The sequence below is a fragment of the Cupressus sempervirens genome, chromosome 1, assembly GCF_028749045.1.
Source record: "Cupressus sempervirens isolate cs-2001-9-10 chromosome 1, ASM2874904v1, whole genome shotgun sequence".
In the NCBI taxonomy this organism is placed as follows: domain Eukaryota; kingdom Viridiplantae; phylum Streptophyta; class Pinopsida; order Cupressales; family Cupressaceae; genus Cupressus; species Cupressus sempervirens.
Genome location: NC_143118.1, coordinates 336,878,433 through 336,894,635, shown reverse-complemented (window position 1 = coordinate 336,894,635; position 16,203 = coordinate 336,878,433). Strand labels below are relative to the sequence as shown.

The 16,203-nt window shown below is 37.6% G+C and overlaps 1 protein-coding gene across 2 annotated transcripts in view; it reads left to right on the top strand.

The window, feature by feature from the left end:
* The window catches only part of LOC149577575 (uncharacterized), a 42,204-nt gene extending 31,047 nt beyond the window's left edge, over nucleotides 1–11,157 (top strand). The window contains exons 1-4 of one of the 2 annotated variants that reach the window (XM_089824378.1): nucleotides 3,200–3,408; nucleotides 8,836–9,245; nucleotides 10,413–10,595; nucleotides 10,700–11,157. In XM_089824378.1, coding sequence (XP_089680504.1) covers nucleotides 8,856–9,245; nucleotides 10,413–10,595; nucleotides 10,700–11,083 — 957 coding nt within the window. In that variant the 5' untranslated portion in view covers nucleotides 3,200–3,408; nucleotides 8,836–8,855 and the 3' untranslated portion in view covers nucleotides 11,084–11,157. Of the gene's footprint in view, nucleotides 1–3,199; nucleotides 3,409–8,835; nucleotides 9,246–10,412; nucleotides 10,596–10,699 lie in introns of those variants that run through there. The other variant, XM_089824377.1, reaches the window with a different exon arrangement.
* Nucleotides 11,158–16,203: the final 5,046 nt, after the last annotated feature.

Here is a 16,203-nt window from a genome sequence, read left to right as displayed (position 1 = left end):
GCGACACCTGGAGGCAAAATTGAAGTGCTGTCTTTCTATTTTATTTTATTTTTGTCAAAAAAAAAAAAAAAGAACAAAAAAAAAGAGAAGAAAAAAAGAAGAAAAAAAGCCTCCGTGGGAGGTGCTCCGCGAGCACCTGTCTGCGGCAGCCTGTTCGGAGGTCCTCTTTCCGTGGGTTATTCATGCCGTTTTCAGGCTCAGAAGCTCGTGTTCGATTCCCTCCTTTAACTCACTGCCGCACTCTGAGTTCCATGCGGGTTGTCTCTCTTTCTTGTTTGATCTGCTGTGGAATAATTTTTTGCCTTATTTGCATAGGTCGGATTCAAGATTCCTCCTGTGGTTATCTGCTTGTCGGAGGTCGGAGGTTTGTGGGAAAGGTGTGCTTGGTTACGGCATAATTTTGTTGGCCTCTTCCACGGGGTAACGGGTGGAGGGAAAATTGAAAAAAAAAAAAAAAAAAAAAAAAAAACCACGACAGATTCAAATTGTTCAGAATGAGTTACAGATGATGCCAAAGGAAAGGGGATGCATCCGTGGTTGCCAAAAAGAGTGTAGAATCGGCGGAAAATGACAAAGATGGTGTGCTCCGTGCATTTTTGTGTGGGTTGCCCCAGGACCCCCCTCGCCGAGGGCGTTGCACCCTAGACCCCCAGTTGTTGCAGATATCAGTCGTGGGACTCTGACCAGTTGAGAAGAGTTGAAGTTGCTGCAGGCATGGACTTTCTGTGTACCAGAGGCACTGGGAGTAGGTGTTGGCCGGGAGGTTGTCTTGGTGGATGCGTAGAGAACTCGGGAGGAGCTAATCATCCAGTTGGAGGCAATGCAGCGACACTTAGCTCAGTGGACTCAGTGTTGAAAGCAGAGAAAGCAGCACGCGTGGCTATCAAGGTCAGCCTGAGGAGACAGTATTGTGTTAGCAGAGGCTACAGATATAACGGGATGAATGTGGAAGTGATGTGATAGAAGCAGATTTTTTGTTGTAGTCACTCTGTTAATGTATTTTGTTTGTTAATTTGTTTCAGATATTTTGTAATTGTCGTCCGGAGACGACTTTTCTTTTTGGGGGGGATGGTGTCAGCCGACTGGATGGTCCCGACGGTGTTTCTGTAGCCGACGGAATGATTGTCGTCAGTGTTTTGTATTTTGTAGCCGACGGGTAAATAGTTTGTAGCGGACATAATGTTTGTGGCCGACGGACTCCTCCGGGAAGGTTTGGCGGATAGTATTTATATCCTGTCTGGGATCATTGTAAATCATCTACTATTACTGATCTTATGAAGCATAATGTATGTCTGGCATATGCGAATATAATTTTGCTGTTCGTGTTCGTGTTCATTGTTTGTATGCATTGTTTCAATTTAACCGTATGGTAAACATAAGGAATTTAGTTTTCATAGAGATTCATATAGCACCATACTTAGGACATCTTAGAGTCACGAATCTCTTAGCAGACATCAGACCCTTATACTTTTGGAAGGGCATGAAGAGGGATGCAACCAATTTTGTGGCTAGCTAACTCGAATGTCAACGGGTTAAAGTCGAGCACCACCACTTGGTAGGACTACTCCACCTGCATGCTATTCCAGAATGGAAGTGGCAGATTATTAGTATGGACTTCATCTAAGGACTACCCATGTCATATAGTAAGTACAACACAATATTTGTAGTTGTGGATAGACTTTTCAAGGTGACCCATTATATTCTAGGTAACCTATAACAGATGGAGATCCAGTAATTGTGTGCAAGTTTGTGCAAGAAATATTTAGGCTCCATGGAGTTCTTGAGAAGATAATTTCTGATAGAGATCCTCGTATGACGTCTAGATTTTGGCAGTCTCTTATTAACATTAGGTGCTCAATTAAACATAAGTTCAACGTATCATCTTGAGATGGATGGGCAAACGGAAAGGGTGGACCAAATTCTAGAAGATTTACTTAGAATGTATTGCATGGATCAGCAATACAAATGGGAGGATTATTTGCCACTAATAGAGATTGCATACAACAATACATACCAATCATCAATCAAGATGGCTCCTTTTGAGGCACTATATGGCAAAAAGTACAAAACTCCTATTAGTTGGGATAAGCTGGAAGACAGGATTGTGCTTGACACAAAGATGTCAGAAAAGGAAGGGTAGGTCAAATTGATTAGATGAATGTTGGCAAAAGCTATTGATTGGTATAAAAGTTACGTTGATACTAAACGATCACCCTGCTACTTCGCGGTTGGTGAGGTGTTATTAAGGGTTAAACCCCGAAAAAGCACCATAACCTTTGAGAAATCCTCCAAACTTGCTCCTAGATCATTTGGACCTTTTGAAATCTTGGAACTAATCAGCTTGGTTGCGTACAAGATTGGTCTACTACTAGCATTGTCCAAAATGCAAAATGTTTCACGTTTCTTATCTTAAAAAGTACATTTTTGACTTCCCACATATGGTTGATTGGATCTTCTTGCAGATCTGAGACCCCAGGGTGGTCGTGGTTGAGCCCTTTAGGGTGCTAGAGGCACATAGGTTACGCCTACATAACAAAGTGGTTAAAGTTTTAAACAATGTAAGGTCCAGTAGGATTAGTATTCAGAAGATAGTGTCACATGCGAATATTACAATGAGATTCACTAGCAATTTCCTCATCTGTTAATGTTTATAACCAGATAGTTTTGAAAGAACTTTTATATGTTGTATATATTATTGTATTTTGGTTTTTCCCAACATCAAGGACAATGACTCATAAGGGGGAGAGTACATCACATGCCCTTTTATTACTTTTATGCTCATGTCTTTACTAATTGATGCCCTAGATGAAATTCACTATTTCTATAATGGTTTTGTACTTGTGCCTTAAGTGGGAAAAGATTTAATCAAAACAGTGGTTTTGTCACCCTAAATGGTTTTGAATATTACTATACAATAGTATAACTTTTGTGCCTTAGGCAATAGATGTGGACTAATCGTGGTTTTGTAGACTTTTCCCTCAGCGGATTTTGGTTTCGGAATTTATGGTATTTCTAACTTAAAATTCTTAATTTAGTTTTAATTTGTTATACCTATTATTATCAAAACTGCTGGTTATTATATGGATTGAGCTTAATGTTAATAGCAAGATGTTCACTGATATGGTAATGTAATTACAAAATGATCTTGTTTACTTAAATTTGATATCAAGGTTTAACCACTAATTTTGATTGGATATAGGAAGAATGTGAATCAAACCTGAAGGGGAAAGAGGTATCACTAGAAAAACAAATAGAAAGAGCCTTTTCATTACACACAACATGGGAAGTTGGAGAAAGAAAACATAGAGGGTTGGCCTTTATCTCTTCTAGGAGCTCACAACCAGAATCAAGGAAATTGTTGTGAGAAGGCTTCAGTACAACCGATTCAATCTAAACAAGAACCTACAGGCATGTAATCCCTTACCTTCAGTAAGACTACATTATGCTTGTAATCACATTCAAGAAGGAACTTTCTTTAAATTCTTGTAAGGTCTAAAAAGAGTTCGATACTGTACAACTCTTGCATCTTCTTTATCAAATTCTCAGAGCTATAGAATAATGGTTAGGACTCTCGGTTATCAGCAAGTGGTAAGAGTCATGCGTTAAGTGTGTACAAGCGTTGTAGCCTTACAGTATTTCAACCAATTCTTGTCAACAAAGGATTGACTCTGATTTGGTTAATCACTCATTCTAAGTCTGTTCTTTGTTTTCTTGGTTAGTAGTTGAAAAAGAAACGAGCCAAGCCTATATCCATTCGAATGACATAGAAAGAAACACTGAAACTTCCATGTAATTTTGGAAAATGCCTAGGTGACTCTTATCTGGGAAAATCATTAGAATCATGGCAAATCTCTTTTAAGGACGAAACAAGAAGGGCAATTAAAGAATCTTGATATTATTTTGCTCCTAGTTAAAGATTTGAATTTCTATTATAATATGAACTTATTTAAAATGTAAATTGCAATATTTGTCGTTCTAATTTAACTAGATTATCGACACCTATAAGTGTACAATTGACAATCAGTTCTCTTAGGAGTCTCATGGAACTATTTTATCAGATGACCTTGTTAATGATAAAGATTAATAATCTTGTCTGTGACCAACTGCATGAAGGAAATTGACAATATAGCTGATCCTAAGTTCGTGAACAAATCTGAAAATATCGCCTTGATCTATTTAACATGAGACATTCCTTGATTTCAATTATCAGCACACAGGATATTGGGAAGTTATACCATACCAGTTTGTGATAGCAGAAAAGCTGAATTGTGCTCATTCCTAGTAAGACTTAGTGGAAGTTAGAAGGAAGGGTGTTAGTTTGCTATTACATTGCCACAGTCCCACATCTACTCATACAACAGACTGGTTGATTTGGAAATGAACACATCGTCTATTAAATAAAAAACGAAGAGAATAATCTCGTTAGCAACTATGGTACCAAGAAATAACCATACACGAGTAAAATCAAACTAATAATAAGGATGCCTAGAAAACATAATCTATTCATTAACAAAAGAGTAAACTTGTCCCAAACCTAGGGTTAGGCGGGAAGGTGACAAGTTGACCCCGTATATATAAAATCCTTGACTAAGGTAAGATCAATGGATGTTAAAATAGAGTCACTAGATATATCCATGACAGAAGTCGTACTAGAGTAGCAGTAGGTTCAGAGTGTGTTGTTCACAATGTAAGTCTCTCTACACTGGATCCCCAGGAGACTTGACTTGATCATCCACCATCCCTCGTAGAAGGCTGGGTTCAGCCTAGGGGGATCGAATACAATCCATGATTGGGTGGTTAAATGCCCTAGTAATACCTTCCCCGCCCGATTGAGACACAAATCAGAGATTTGGGTACTTTAATCATGCAGAATTCTCTCTATCATCTGAGACTCTTTACACATTATGTGAGTATTCTATTTAGTTTGCTCAAATTACTTCCTAGAATTTTTTCGGAGATTTTTTCTACGCCCAATGGAAATCAATTGTTTCTTCTAAGTGGCTGTTTAAGGTTAAAAATGCAGCTGATGGAAGTGTGGGAAACATAAAGCTAGATTTGTTGCTAGAGGCTTTTCACAAAAGGAAGGCATAGATTATGAAGAGACTTTTACAGCCATAACACATTACACTTCTTTTATAACCATCACAGCTGTTGTAGAAGTTAAGGGTTGGAAACTTCATCAAATGGATCTGAAAACATCATTATTGAATGACGTAATTGAAGAGGAAGTATAAATTGAACAGCCAAAGGGATTTGTGATTCATGATAAAGGCTCACATGTATGTAGGCTGAAAAAGGCTTTGTATGGCCTCAAGCAAGCTCCTCGCGCTTCGTATGAGAGGATTGATCATTGTCTTTTGAGTTTGGACTTCCTAAAGAATGGTGCTGATCCAAATTTATATTTCAACATATGTGATGACAAAGTTTTGATCTTAGTGTTGTATGTTTATGATTCATTTCTCATTGGTAATGATGATCTCATTGTTAAATGTAAGGAGTTAGCTTCTAAATTTGAAATGAAAGATCTTGACTTTTTGTGCTACTTCCTTGGGCTTGAGGTATGGCAAAGACCAAATGAAATCATCTAGAGTCAAGGAAATATTTAATTGATATCTTGAAGAGATTTCACATGTTAGAGTGTAAGTCTATGGTGACTCCTATAGAAGCAAATCTGAAAAAGATACATGAGGTTGCAACCACTTCAGATCTAGGTGATTGTACTCTGTACATATAGTTAATGGGCTCCTTAATGTGTTTGGTTAACACAAGGCCTAATATTTGTTAAGGAAAATACACCTTGTGGCAGCCAAACACATATTGAGATATGTTCGTGTTACAATGGGATATGTTTAAAAATATTCTTCACATGTACAGCTGAACTTGCAGGGGTTCTCTGATTTAGATAGGGCAGTTGTGTTCCTGACAGGAAGGGCACTTCGTGTTGTTGTTTCAGCCTAGGTTCAATTATGATACTTCCTTGGGCTTGAGGTATGGTAAAGACAAAATGAAATCATCTTGAGTCAAGGAAATATTTAATTGATATCTTGAAGAGATTTCACATGTTAGAGTGTAATCTATGGTGACTCCTATGGAAGCAAATCTGAAAAAGTTACATGAGGTTGCAACGACTTCAGATCTAGGTGATTGTACTCTGTACACATAGTTAATGGGCTCCTTAATGTGTTTGGTTAATACAAGGTCTAATATTTGTTAAGGCAAATACACCTTGTGGCAGCCAAACACATATTGAGATATGTTCGTGTTACAATGGGATATGTTTTAAAATAGTCTTCCCGTGTACAGCTGAACTTGCAGGGTTTCTCTGATTTAGATAGGGCAGTTGTGTTCCTGACAGGAAGGGTGCTTCGTGTTGTTGTTTCAGCCTAGGTTCAACTATGATATTCTGGTGCAACTGAAAACAATCTTGTGTTGTGTTTGAGTACAGCTGAAGCAGAATATGTTGCCAGCTTGTGTGGCTGCAATAGAAGCTGCATGGCTTCGAAAGTTGCTTGCAATTTTGTTCAGGCAGCCTCTTGGAAGCTACAATGGGTCTTTGTGATAATCAAAGTTGGTGCAAGCTTTCGTTGACCCAGTCTTTCATGATAGAACCAAACATGTAGAAATTAAATACCATTACTTGAGAGATATGGTTCAAAGGAAAACAGTTGAGGCTGCGAATATTCTCACCAAGACACTTTTGAGAGTGTTGTTCTGTTATCTCTGAGATAAGCTTGGTAATGTGGAGAATGATGCTCTTGTTGAGAGAGTCTCAACTTCAATGATTCTTTGCATATGATTAATGAATTCTTTTTTGCAAGAGAAGTTCGAGGTGAAATCCCTTGTTCCATCCTCTGGGAGTAGACATGGTGGATCCAGCCTTTGGGAGTAGCCACGGTGGATCCACCCTTTGGAAGTAGCCATGGTGGAAGTCATTACTGCGACTCTATGACTTCACTTTTTGAGTTTCTGTTTCAGCCTCTAGGAATAGCTATGGTGAATATCATTATGCTGAGATAAAATTTATATTAAGAAAATCTGTGGTGAGATTTCTGTTGACATTTTTTTTTGTAGCTATGTGCATGTGTCATTGCAATGACACACTGAAGATCACTCTCTTGCTAAGAGAGTATTGAGTTTTATAGCAGCGATAGAGATCTTTGCATCTGCGTATCTTGGCTTTTGTCAGCACTCTGTTGCTTTCTATCTTCCTTGTTCTGTTCACTGTTCTTCAATTGTCAGTTGTGATGATGTTTTCATCTTGGCTCCTATTTGTGGAAATTCATTCTTTTGTTCCTGGTTTTCTTTATTGGCACTATGATTATTGTTACCATTTGAAACAATTCTGTGACCTATCTCTATCATAGAATGGGAGTGTATTTTTCCAGCTCTATTATTATGATTATTGGCATCGTGCCTCTTCAACTTCTATCCGACTTGGCATCCAGCAGTTGTGTTTCTCCATCCGATTGTGCATTATTGTTGGTTGGGCATTTGCCATTGAAGTTTTGCCTTTATGGAAGTCGACAATTATCATTTAACGACAATCCTTTATTGGAGATGTGTTTCATATTTTTTGTTTGCTCATTATTGTGTAACATCTGTTGGATGATGTTCCGTGTTGCTATCTTCATGTGACTAGTATGTAGCTTCTTTTATAATTGCTAAGTGTAGTTTTTGCTTCCTGTGTTTTATTAAGGAAAGGCTTGTTCATCTTCTGGTATTGATATTATTTGGTGTTTAAATATTGACTTGTTTTTTGAGACATATTTTTTGGTGTTCTATTTGGACAGACATGAAGCAGCAAGTTTGCTCTGTATGAAGGGAATGATCTGTTCATGATTATTTTATGATTCAAGTGTTATTCTTGATAAGTTGTGTTGATTATTGTCAGCTATTGTAAATTTCTGATATAATCTTTTCATGTCTTTTGGATGATCAACTTTGAAGGATTCATCCATATGCAGTGATCTTGTAATTGTTTATAAAGACTTTGAAATTTGAATAAAGGTATTATCTTTCTGTGGGCTGGGTTGTTTCCCTTGATGAGGGTTTTTCCCAGGATAACCTCGTGCTAAACTTATCTATCATTTTGAGTTATTTACATTTCATGTGTTGCAATCATATATTTCTGGTTCATAAATTTAACATGTTTCTTAGTGGAAATGTAGCTGGTACACTTGATCTGCCTGGGTCTTCCCTTGTTCAACCTGGGTTCAGCCTGAACAAACCAGCCTGTCTGAGTTCGAGCCCTGGCCGAACCCACAGGTGAACTGGACCTGAACCAGAAACCGATCTGAACCCTGGCCCCAGGCAGGTGATCCAGAGTTCATAGCAATTGTAATCTATATCCTATTTAGACTTTCGTATGTAAACTCTGCCAAAAGGTTTTTGGGTTTCATAAATTTATGCCTGTGACGAAGGGGAGATCATTGAAACAAGAACAGGTTATGCTTTTTCAACTCTAGCTTATTTCAATTTTCACTTAGGTCCAGCTTCATGATTGTAAACTACTATGGATCTTCTTCTGATGTTAGTCACACAGATTTGTTCAGGCTGTGTCAAGGGATTATCTTACCTATATGACAGTGATCACAAAATACTAAGGCCCGCATTGTCGCTTAACTTTGTCTTCCAGTTCACAGAGTTTCTGTAAACAACTTATTTCCCAGATCTATTCCTGGCAGCTTTGAGGCTAAGAAACTGAAATAATAGCTACAAATTTATGTTCTTTTAACTTATGTTTATCATTAGTAGTTCAAGATTCTTTCCAATTGGGAATGCAACAGGTTAGCCACTCTATTGAGTAATAATTAGCTGGGGTTTGGCGTGATGCAGGCTTGGCGACTTCTTCTGGCATGGGAGCTTTAGTGGCAGCAATTTTGTCTATCTGCAAAGCAGGTGATCATATTTTGGCACAATTTGACTGCTATGGTGTCAGCCGAGAATTCCTTGAGATTGACGTACCACGGTTTGGGATAAAGACGCAGTTCATTGATGTGCACAATGCACAAACTCTTGATCTTGCTCTCAAGAACTCTGTTATACAACATGAAGCAGTCAATCGGAGCACCCTACCTGCGGAGAATGATAAAAATAGCATAATTGTCTTCCTGGAGTCAGTTACTAATCCCTGTGTCAGAGTTGCAGATTTGCAGTCCATCTCTAGTGTATGCAAAAGGTATGGAGCATTCCTCATTGTGGACAACACATTTCCTACCCCTGTAAGGATCAAACCTCTGAAGCAGGTAAAATGTTCACGAGCAGTCACATTTTTATTAATAATGCATAGGAAAAGTTATTGTTTGGTTCTGGGACACCACTAGGAACAGAACTGTTCTTTTAAATTGTACATTGCAAGAGAATCTCAGGTCAGCTTACTTGAAGTTCTTGATTGTAAATTGTATCAGTTGGCAGATCATTGTTAGCACAACTCAATGTGGAAAATAAAACATGTTTGCATCTTGGAATAAGTTCAAACATAATCACAAGCTTGTGTAAATGGTAGAGATGGCCTTTCCTCATTGGATGCTGGTTTCTGTTCTCAAAATAATTATATATCAGGAATCGACCTTTCTCAGCAACAGGCAGTTTCTGAATAATTCTAAAAGATGCATTTGAACTATGCCCAGATGATTGAATGTTTGCACAATTTGATTCCAAACTGCTTCATGAGCTTGGCAAGGTATATAGGTGTATAGGGAAATATAGGTTTCTGAGTATAAAATGGAACAGGATGACATAATAAGAGCTCAATGGATTCAATTCAACTTTAATTTACAAGACGTTGATTTTTTTTTTTCAGTTTGGCAGTCCTCATTTTTTAAAGATAGACTGATACCATTAAAGCAATAGCTCTTATACTACTTCTTGAAGAGTTTCTCTATAGCACAATGCTTTTTACAAGAAAAAAGTTTGTCACAGAGAACTCTCCCATAGGGAGGGTAAACATCACTGAAAGCTTAATTTCCTGATAAGTATACTTCTTCCAGTGGATTTGTAGACTAAGTTGGAAGTCAAGCAGGGAAGGTAATTATGTACAACAGTCTATGTTTATTGGAAGGTGTTATATCATTTAGTTTGAACTCTGTGAAATAAATTTTAACTTGCATTCTTTACAACCTCATATTGGACGTTTTTACAAAGCCTTTGTTCTGAGCCCAGGTTATTACAAAGTACACCATAACATATGATATATAGAGGTTGCAAAAATCGAATATCTTCTATCAAACTTATACCTTTTGGTGAAGATACACCACACTACGAGATAATTAGTTGTTTTCCATTTCCAAGAACTGCAATATTCAAAAACATGGTTCACTGCTTTTGGTGTGCCACCCATCTGTTGTGCAGTACAAGGAACTGTATGGATTTAGACATCTTTCTTACAAGCCATTGGTTGGAATCTTATGCAGGGTGCTGATATGGTTATTCATTCAGTGACAAAATTTCTTGGTGGCCATAGTGATCTGGTTGCAGGTGTTGTAGCAGGTTCTTCTCATCACATAGCATTAGCCTCAAAGTTGGCAGGTCGTTGGGGGCTGATTGCTGCTCCATTTGATTCTTGGCTAGCCACAAAAGGAATTACAACGCTGCAGGTATGGAGCAAGTACACAACATTGCTAGTTTGTTTCTCATTACAGAGATTTAAGGTGTAACAGAAAACTTACATGGAAAACCCTGAAAATTCTGAAAATTTCAGGTCAGAATGGAGCGTGCATTGTCAACAACTGCTGAATTGGCTAGACGAATACTTTGCAGCTCAATACCTAGAAAGTTAAACTGGACACCTGATTGTGCTATGATGTCCATTGAACTACCAGGTGGACTGGATGGTGTCAGTAGAGCTATGTCAAGCTTTAAGATGATAAAGTTTGCACCAAGCCTAGGTGGAACTACTACCACTGTTTCCCATCCAGTTTCTACTTCTCACAAATCCGTTCCTCCTGCTGAGAGGGAAGCAATGGGAATAACTGATGGGATGCTTAGGCTATCTGTAGGCCTGGAAGATGTAGAAGATATATGGATTGATATAGAGGGTGGACTTTTTGCTGCTGCTGCTACTGAAAAAACATCAGATTGTTGACTTCCTTTTATGGCTATTCAATGTTTTCATGCGGCTTGCGGTTTGCAATAAATGCATTTTGTTCAATATAGAAAGTACCTGGTAGAACGCAGAAAGAAATTTCATTTCTATGCAACATGGGAAGAAATTATAATGTGTGATCAAATCAATATGAAAGCTGCACAATGACAACACGAAGCAAGTTGATAATGGTCATCATTAGGCTAGTCATTTACGTGCATTTAAATCAATCACATAACATCACACACAATTGAGAGAATAACCCAGATGTCTGCTGGTGGTGTCTATGGGACCACTGGAATGTACAGAATCCATAGTATATTTTACAAGTGTATGTCAGTGTATTATGGTGGTCCCATAGTTATTTTTAATGTGGGTCTAGGATAGTTTTGATTCTCCCTTGCAGATTGAAGCAAACCCATTCATACCTCTTCTTTTAATGAAAAGGTGAAACTCTTCGAGATTGATTCTAGGTTGCACATGTTAGCCTAGGATTCCATTATCACCATTTTATTTTGGTCAATTAGTTAGATCTTGCACTTGCATATCTTCTGAGTTCCAGAGCATGAAATCTGATTTGCCTTGCATATATTTCTGCATTTCATTAATTAAATAAATGCACTTATTTCCCTGCATGCTTCCTTGGAGTCTCTTAGCATTTCCATTGGTAAAAATACTGTGTTTAGAATAGGAAGCAGTTTTTAACTTCAAAGTATTTCCATTGGTAGAAATACTGTGTTTAGAATAGAAAGTAGTTTTAACTTTAAAACACTTATTTCTGACATATTGTCTACACATCTATCTTACCATCACTGTCTTCTATTCATTTACTTTCTTGGGGTATACGCATGTTCTGAAATTTGTAATTGTTTGTATTTTATGTCCTGTTGCTCCAAATATGAAACCCTGTTACTAAAAGTTATTGAATAATGGCATCCCATGCTATGATTGGTTATGATGATGAGCTTGAATTCGTCAATTCCTTTTTCTCAGGGGCTCTAGGAAGGGACTCCTCCTTTGATGCTAATCCTACCCTGTCAACAATTGTTGAAACACAATCGACACATCCCTACATACAAACCCCTCTACACTACAGCTCCGAAAGCTCAAATTCAAAAACTAGTCTGAGAAGTGTCAGTTTCATTTGCGTTTGAAACCATCAACCGAGGAGGCAATCCCTCCTATTGAGATTTAAAAGAAGTTGCTCAATAATTCACATGATGTGGAAATTCTACTTAGCCTAGCTCACATAGTTCATAATTTTGTAATATTAGTACTGTCATAAATTGTAACCTTTTACAATTTCACTCTCCTTTCTTGGCCCTTGCCTTAATGTGTTTCCTCATAGCTCTTTCCAAGCCTTTTTTAAGCCTTGTTGCTGTCAAACTGTTGTCATTAAATCGTATGGAGATCAAATCACGTGCTCTGACTTGTGTGTATTTCATTTGCCATTTTTATAGCGTATTTTGGGCGGACTGTGTTGCTAGGTGCATCATTGTCATTTGCTAGTATGGAGATCAAATCACGTGCTCTAACTTGTGCACGCTTCATTTTCCATTTTTCTAGCACATTTTGGGTGGACTGTGTTGCTAGATGCTGATGCTGATGCGCAGCAAATTTTTATTGGGAACTTGCAGCCTCACATTTGTGAGAACTAGAAGATAATCTTGACCCTTCATTTACTTTATGCACAACTTTTTGTGATTACCAATTATTGATTAGCCAATACGAGGCCTCTTAACAACTCGTATTGGATAATCCATAATTATTTTCCAATTAAGAAGCAAAATAAGAATTTCATCAAGTTTAATCCTCCTAATCACATCCAATAATAGGTTGCATAATCTTGATCCTTCATTTACTTTATGCACAACTCTTTGTGATTACCAATTATTGACTAGCCAATACGAGGCCTCTTAACAACTCGTATTGGATGACCCATAATTATTTTCCAATTAGGAAGCAAAATAAGAATTTCATCAAGTTTAATCCTCCTAATCACATCCAATAATAGGTTGCACTACCTTTTGTTGCAGCCCCCAACCCCTCGGCTGCCTAGACCAAGGTCTCGACACCTTTTCTACATTTTTGAATCCCTCCATCTCATAACGCTGCAACTGCTTACTAACAACTTAATCTATCTCCCCCCACCCCTCATGTAGATACAAGTCAAAGCATTTATTTACTTTAATGCTAAAACCTTTTGTCAATATCATCATGTTCTTGGACATGATAATATGCATTTTATGAGTCTTAGGATTAATATAGAAGACCTCATTGATTTTATTGTCATCTAGATGGTTGACGTTCAAAGACAAATGGAATAAGTTCCTAATCCCCTAACCAAAATTTTTAAATCTATACCAATCTGTTGCTGTCCCTTTCAAATAATCTTGTAGAGCCTTCCATAGATGTATAAGTTACAGTTGCAACACCTTTTGTTGCAGCCCCCAACCCCCTAGCTGCCTAGATTTGTTGGAGATTGTAGCCGCGTTAGATATCTTTATCTCTAGAAATATGGACGTTATTATTGTTATGGTCATCTTTAGCTGACAAGGAGACTTATGATTAAATTGTAATATTAAATATAATGACATGTGCCATTTGACATGCGTTGAGGCATGGAAATACAAAGAGTTGTATTTGAAAATAAAGAATTATGTTTTGGGAAATTGAAGAGACCTTCGGTTATTATATGGGTGTCTCTCTGTGTTGTATATATCACATCAAGTGAAATGCATTGTACATTTAAATATTTTTATTATCAATAAAGTGATCTTTTGTTGTGTTGTTGGATATTTCCCTTCATTCTAGAAGGGTTTTCTTAGGGTATTTCTGTGTGTTTCTTGCATTTTGATTGGCTCCTTATTGCTGGTTATCTTTATTTTTCTGGGCTCAAAATCCAACAGGGTATTAGAGTCAGATTATTCAGTGGCATATATCTTTGTTTCAAAAAGTTTTAATAAGTTCTCTGTATCTATTCCTAGCTTATTAAATATGGACATTCATAATTGTTATATTACTGCGTCCCTCTCTTAATTGTGAAGACATTTTATTGATTTAATGCTTGCTATGGTCACTGTGAATTCTATTTGAGCAGAATGGAGTTGTCAGTCTTTCTCATTTCTCTGTGGCAGAGTCGGCTCACATTCTGTGTATCAAGGATTGGTTGTTACTAGTTTGTGCTCATTCTGTATGATTTTGCGTATCTGTTATGGGCTGGTCTTGATAATATTTGCCTTTTCTGCCATGTGTCTCCTTGCTTTTCTTTTGCTCATACATGTGTAGGAGGCATCATGATTACTATTTCAAGAGTCAGACTTTCTTGGCGTATTGATTATTTGACATAATATTTGTCATGTCACCGTTGATTAGCTGCCAACATCTTCAGTGCCTTGCTCTTCTTTTATGGTGTCGGTTTTGTAATTTCTTTAAGTGCCATAAATGTACTATAACAGTTGTTTATTGCACTTTATTTTCTTCCCTTACCATCTTTGGGAAGTGTTTGTAGATGGCTCTTATTCTTATCTTATCGTTATTGTCTGAGACTCTTGCCATCTGACGAAGGAAGGACAAATGGAGAGGTGTAGGAAGATTGGCTTTCATGTTTTCCAGTATGCGTGTATGCATAAGAGCTTCCATTGGTTCAGCTTCCATCGTTACTGTTTCTTCTTATTCACCTTTGAAAGACTTTGATTCTTGACAGTTTCTTTCACTTGGCCTATTTTGAGTGCGTGTCGGACTGCAGAGTATTTCTATAAAATTGTGGCTTTTGTTTGCAGAAGATTGACAAAAGATGCCTTCAGAGTCAGATTTATTGTAATTTCTTTCATGTGTGCTTGTTATTATAGAACCATTGATGCAGAAGCAACGGTCGTCCAAGATTAGCATCCTAGAAGATAATCTCACCGAACTGTTTTATCTTAATTTTAGTTTGATAAAATTTTAGATAACTAGGAATTTGACAATGTTAGTAAATTGTTCCATATTTTGTGGATTAGGAGGTTCTATAGTTCCATATAAATATTATAAGTTTGCAAGCTTGGAGGACAGATTGAGTATGTTGAGAAAGGAAAGAAATTGTGTTTTTGGTGAAGTTCCAGAATGTCATTCATTTCCTTGCTGTATATTATTATTTTCATTGAGTTTCTGCTGTGCATCATTTGTGGTATCAGAGCCAGGAGAATTTGATGGAATGCTGATATTGAAAGCATTGGAGTCATAGCTGCTGTAGTTACTGTAGTACTTTGAGGATAAATCCACAAGCACAATCAAACCAGTAGACAATTAAAAGTCAATTTGCTGCTGCAAGGAGGAGGTGGGACAGCGAAGATAGATCGCCACCAGTTTGAGGAAGAAATTTGCAGCCTTGGGAGTTACTGCAAAAGCCATACAAAGCCGAGTAGACTTGAGCCAGTCCAACATTGCATTGGTACGATATTTGACTTGATATTGAGACTGTTCTTTTTATTGGTTATTGAACTATCATGACTGCTGAATTATGTCTGGTGCAAAATTAAATCAATTTTCCAGAGCTGCTGAATTGTACAGTAGACTGTGGAAATCCTCTGAAAATTGAAAATGTTTAAAAAAAAAACTAAAAATCATTTTGAATACTTTGGGGGAGGTATTAATTGAATTGTCAAATAAGGTGCAAGGGTAAAATGTTCTGGAAAACTAAGAGGAAGGGAAAGTTTTGATCTTTTTGTATGAGAAGAAGATTATTCTTCAGCCCTCTGCCATTATTGGTACTTGAGAGTGAAAAAGTCCCAGCCAGTGTGAGACAAGATTTTCTTTGCCAAGATATGGCACTTAGAGTTTGAGGACGAGGAAGAGGAAGAGGTCTAGGAAGGCAAGCTGGCAATGCAGAAATTCTAGAAGGGATGAGACGCATGGAGGTAAGATTAGAAGCTATGGAACTTGCACAAAGAAGAGCAGCTGACATAGGAGATGTTAGTGATGAAGAGATGCAACCTCAAAGAGAAGAGGAAGAAGAAGAGGACGGAGTTGAAACAAGAATCGTTAGAGCAATTCTCGGAGTTGCTTCCAAGCCAAGGTTGGAAGTGCCTTAGTATGAAGGCAGCCTAGATGCCGAGGAGCTGATTGATTGGATCAGTGCA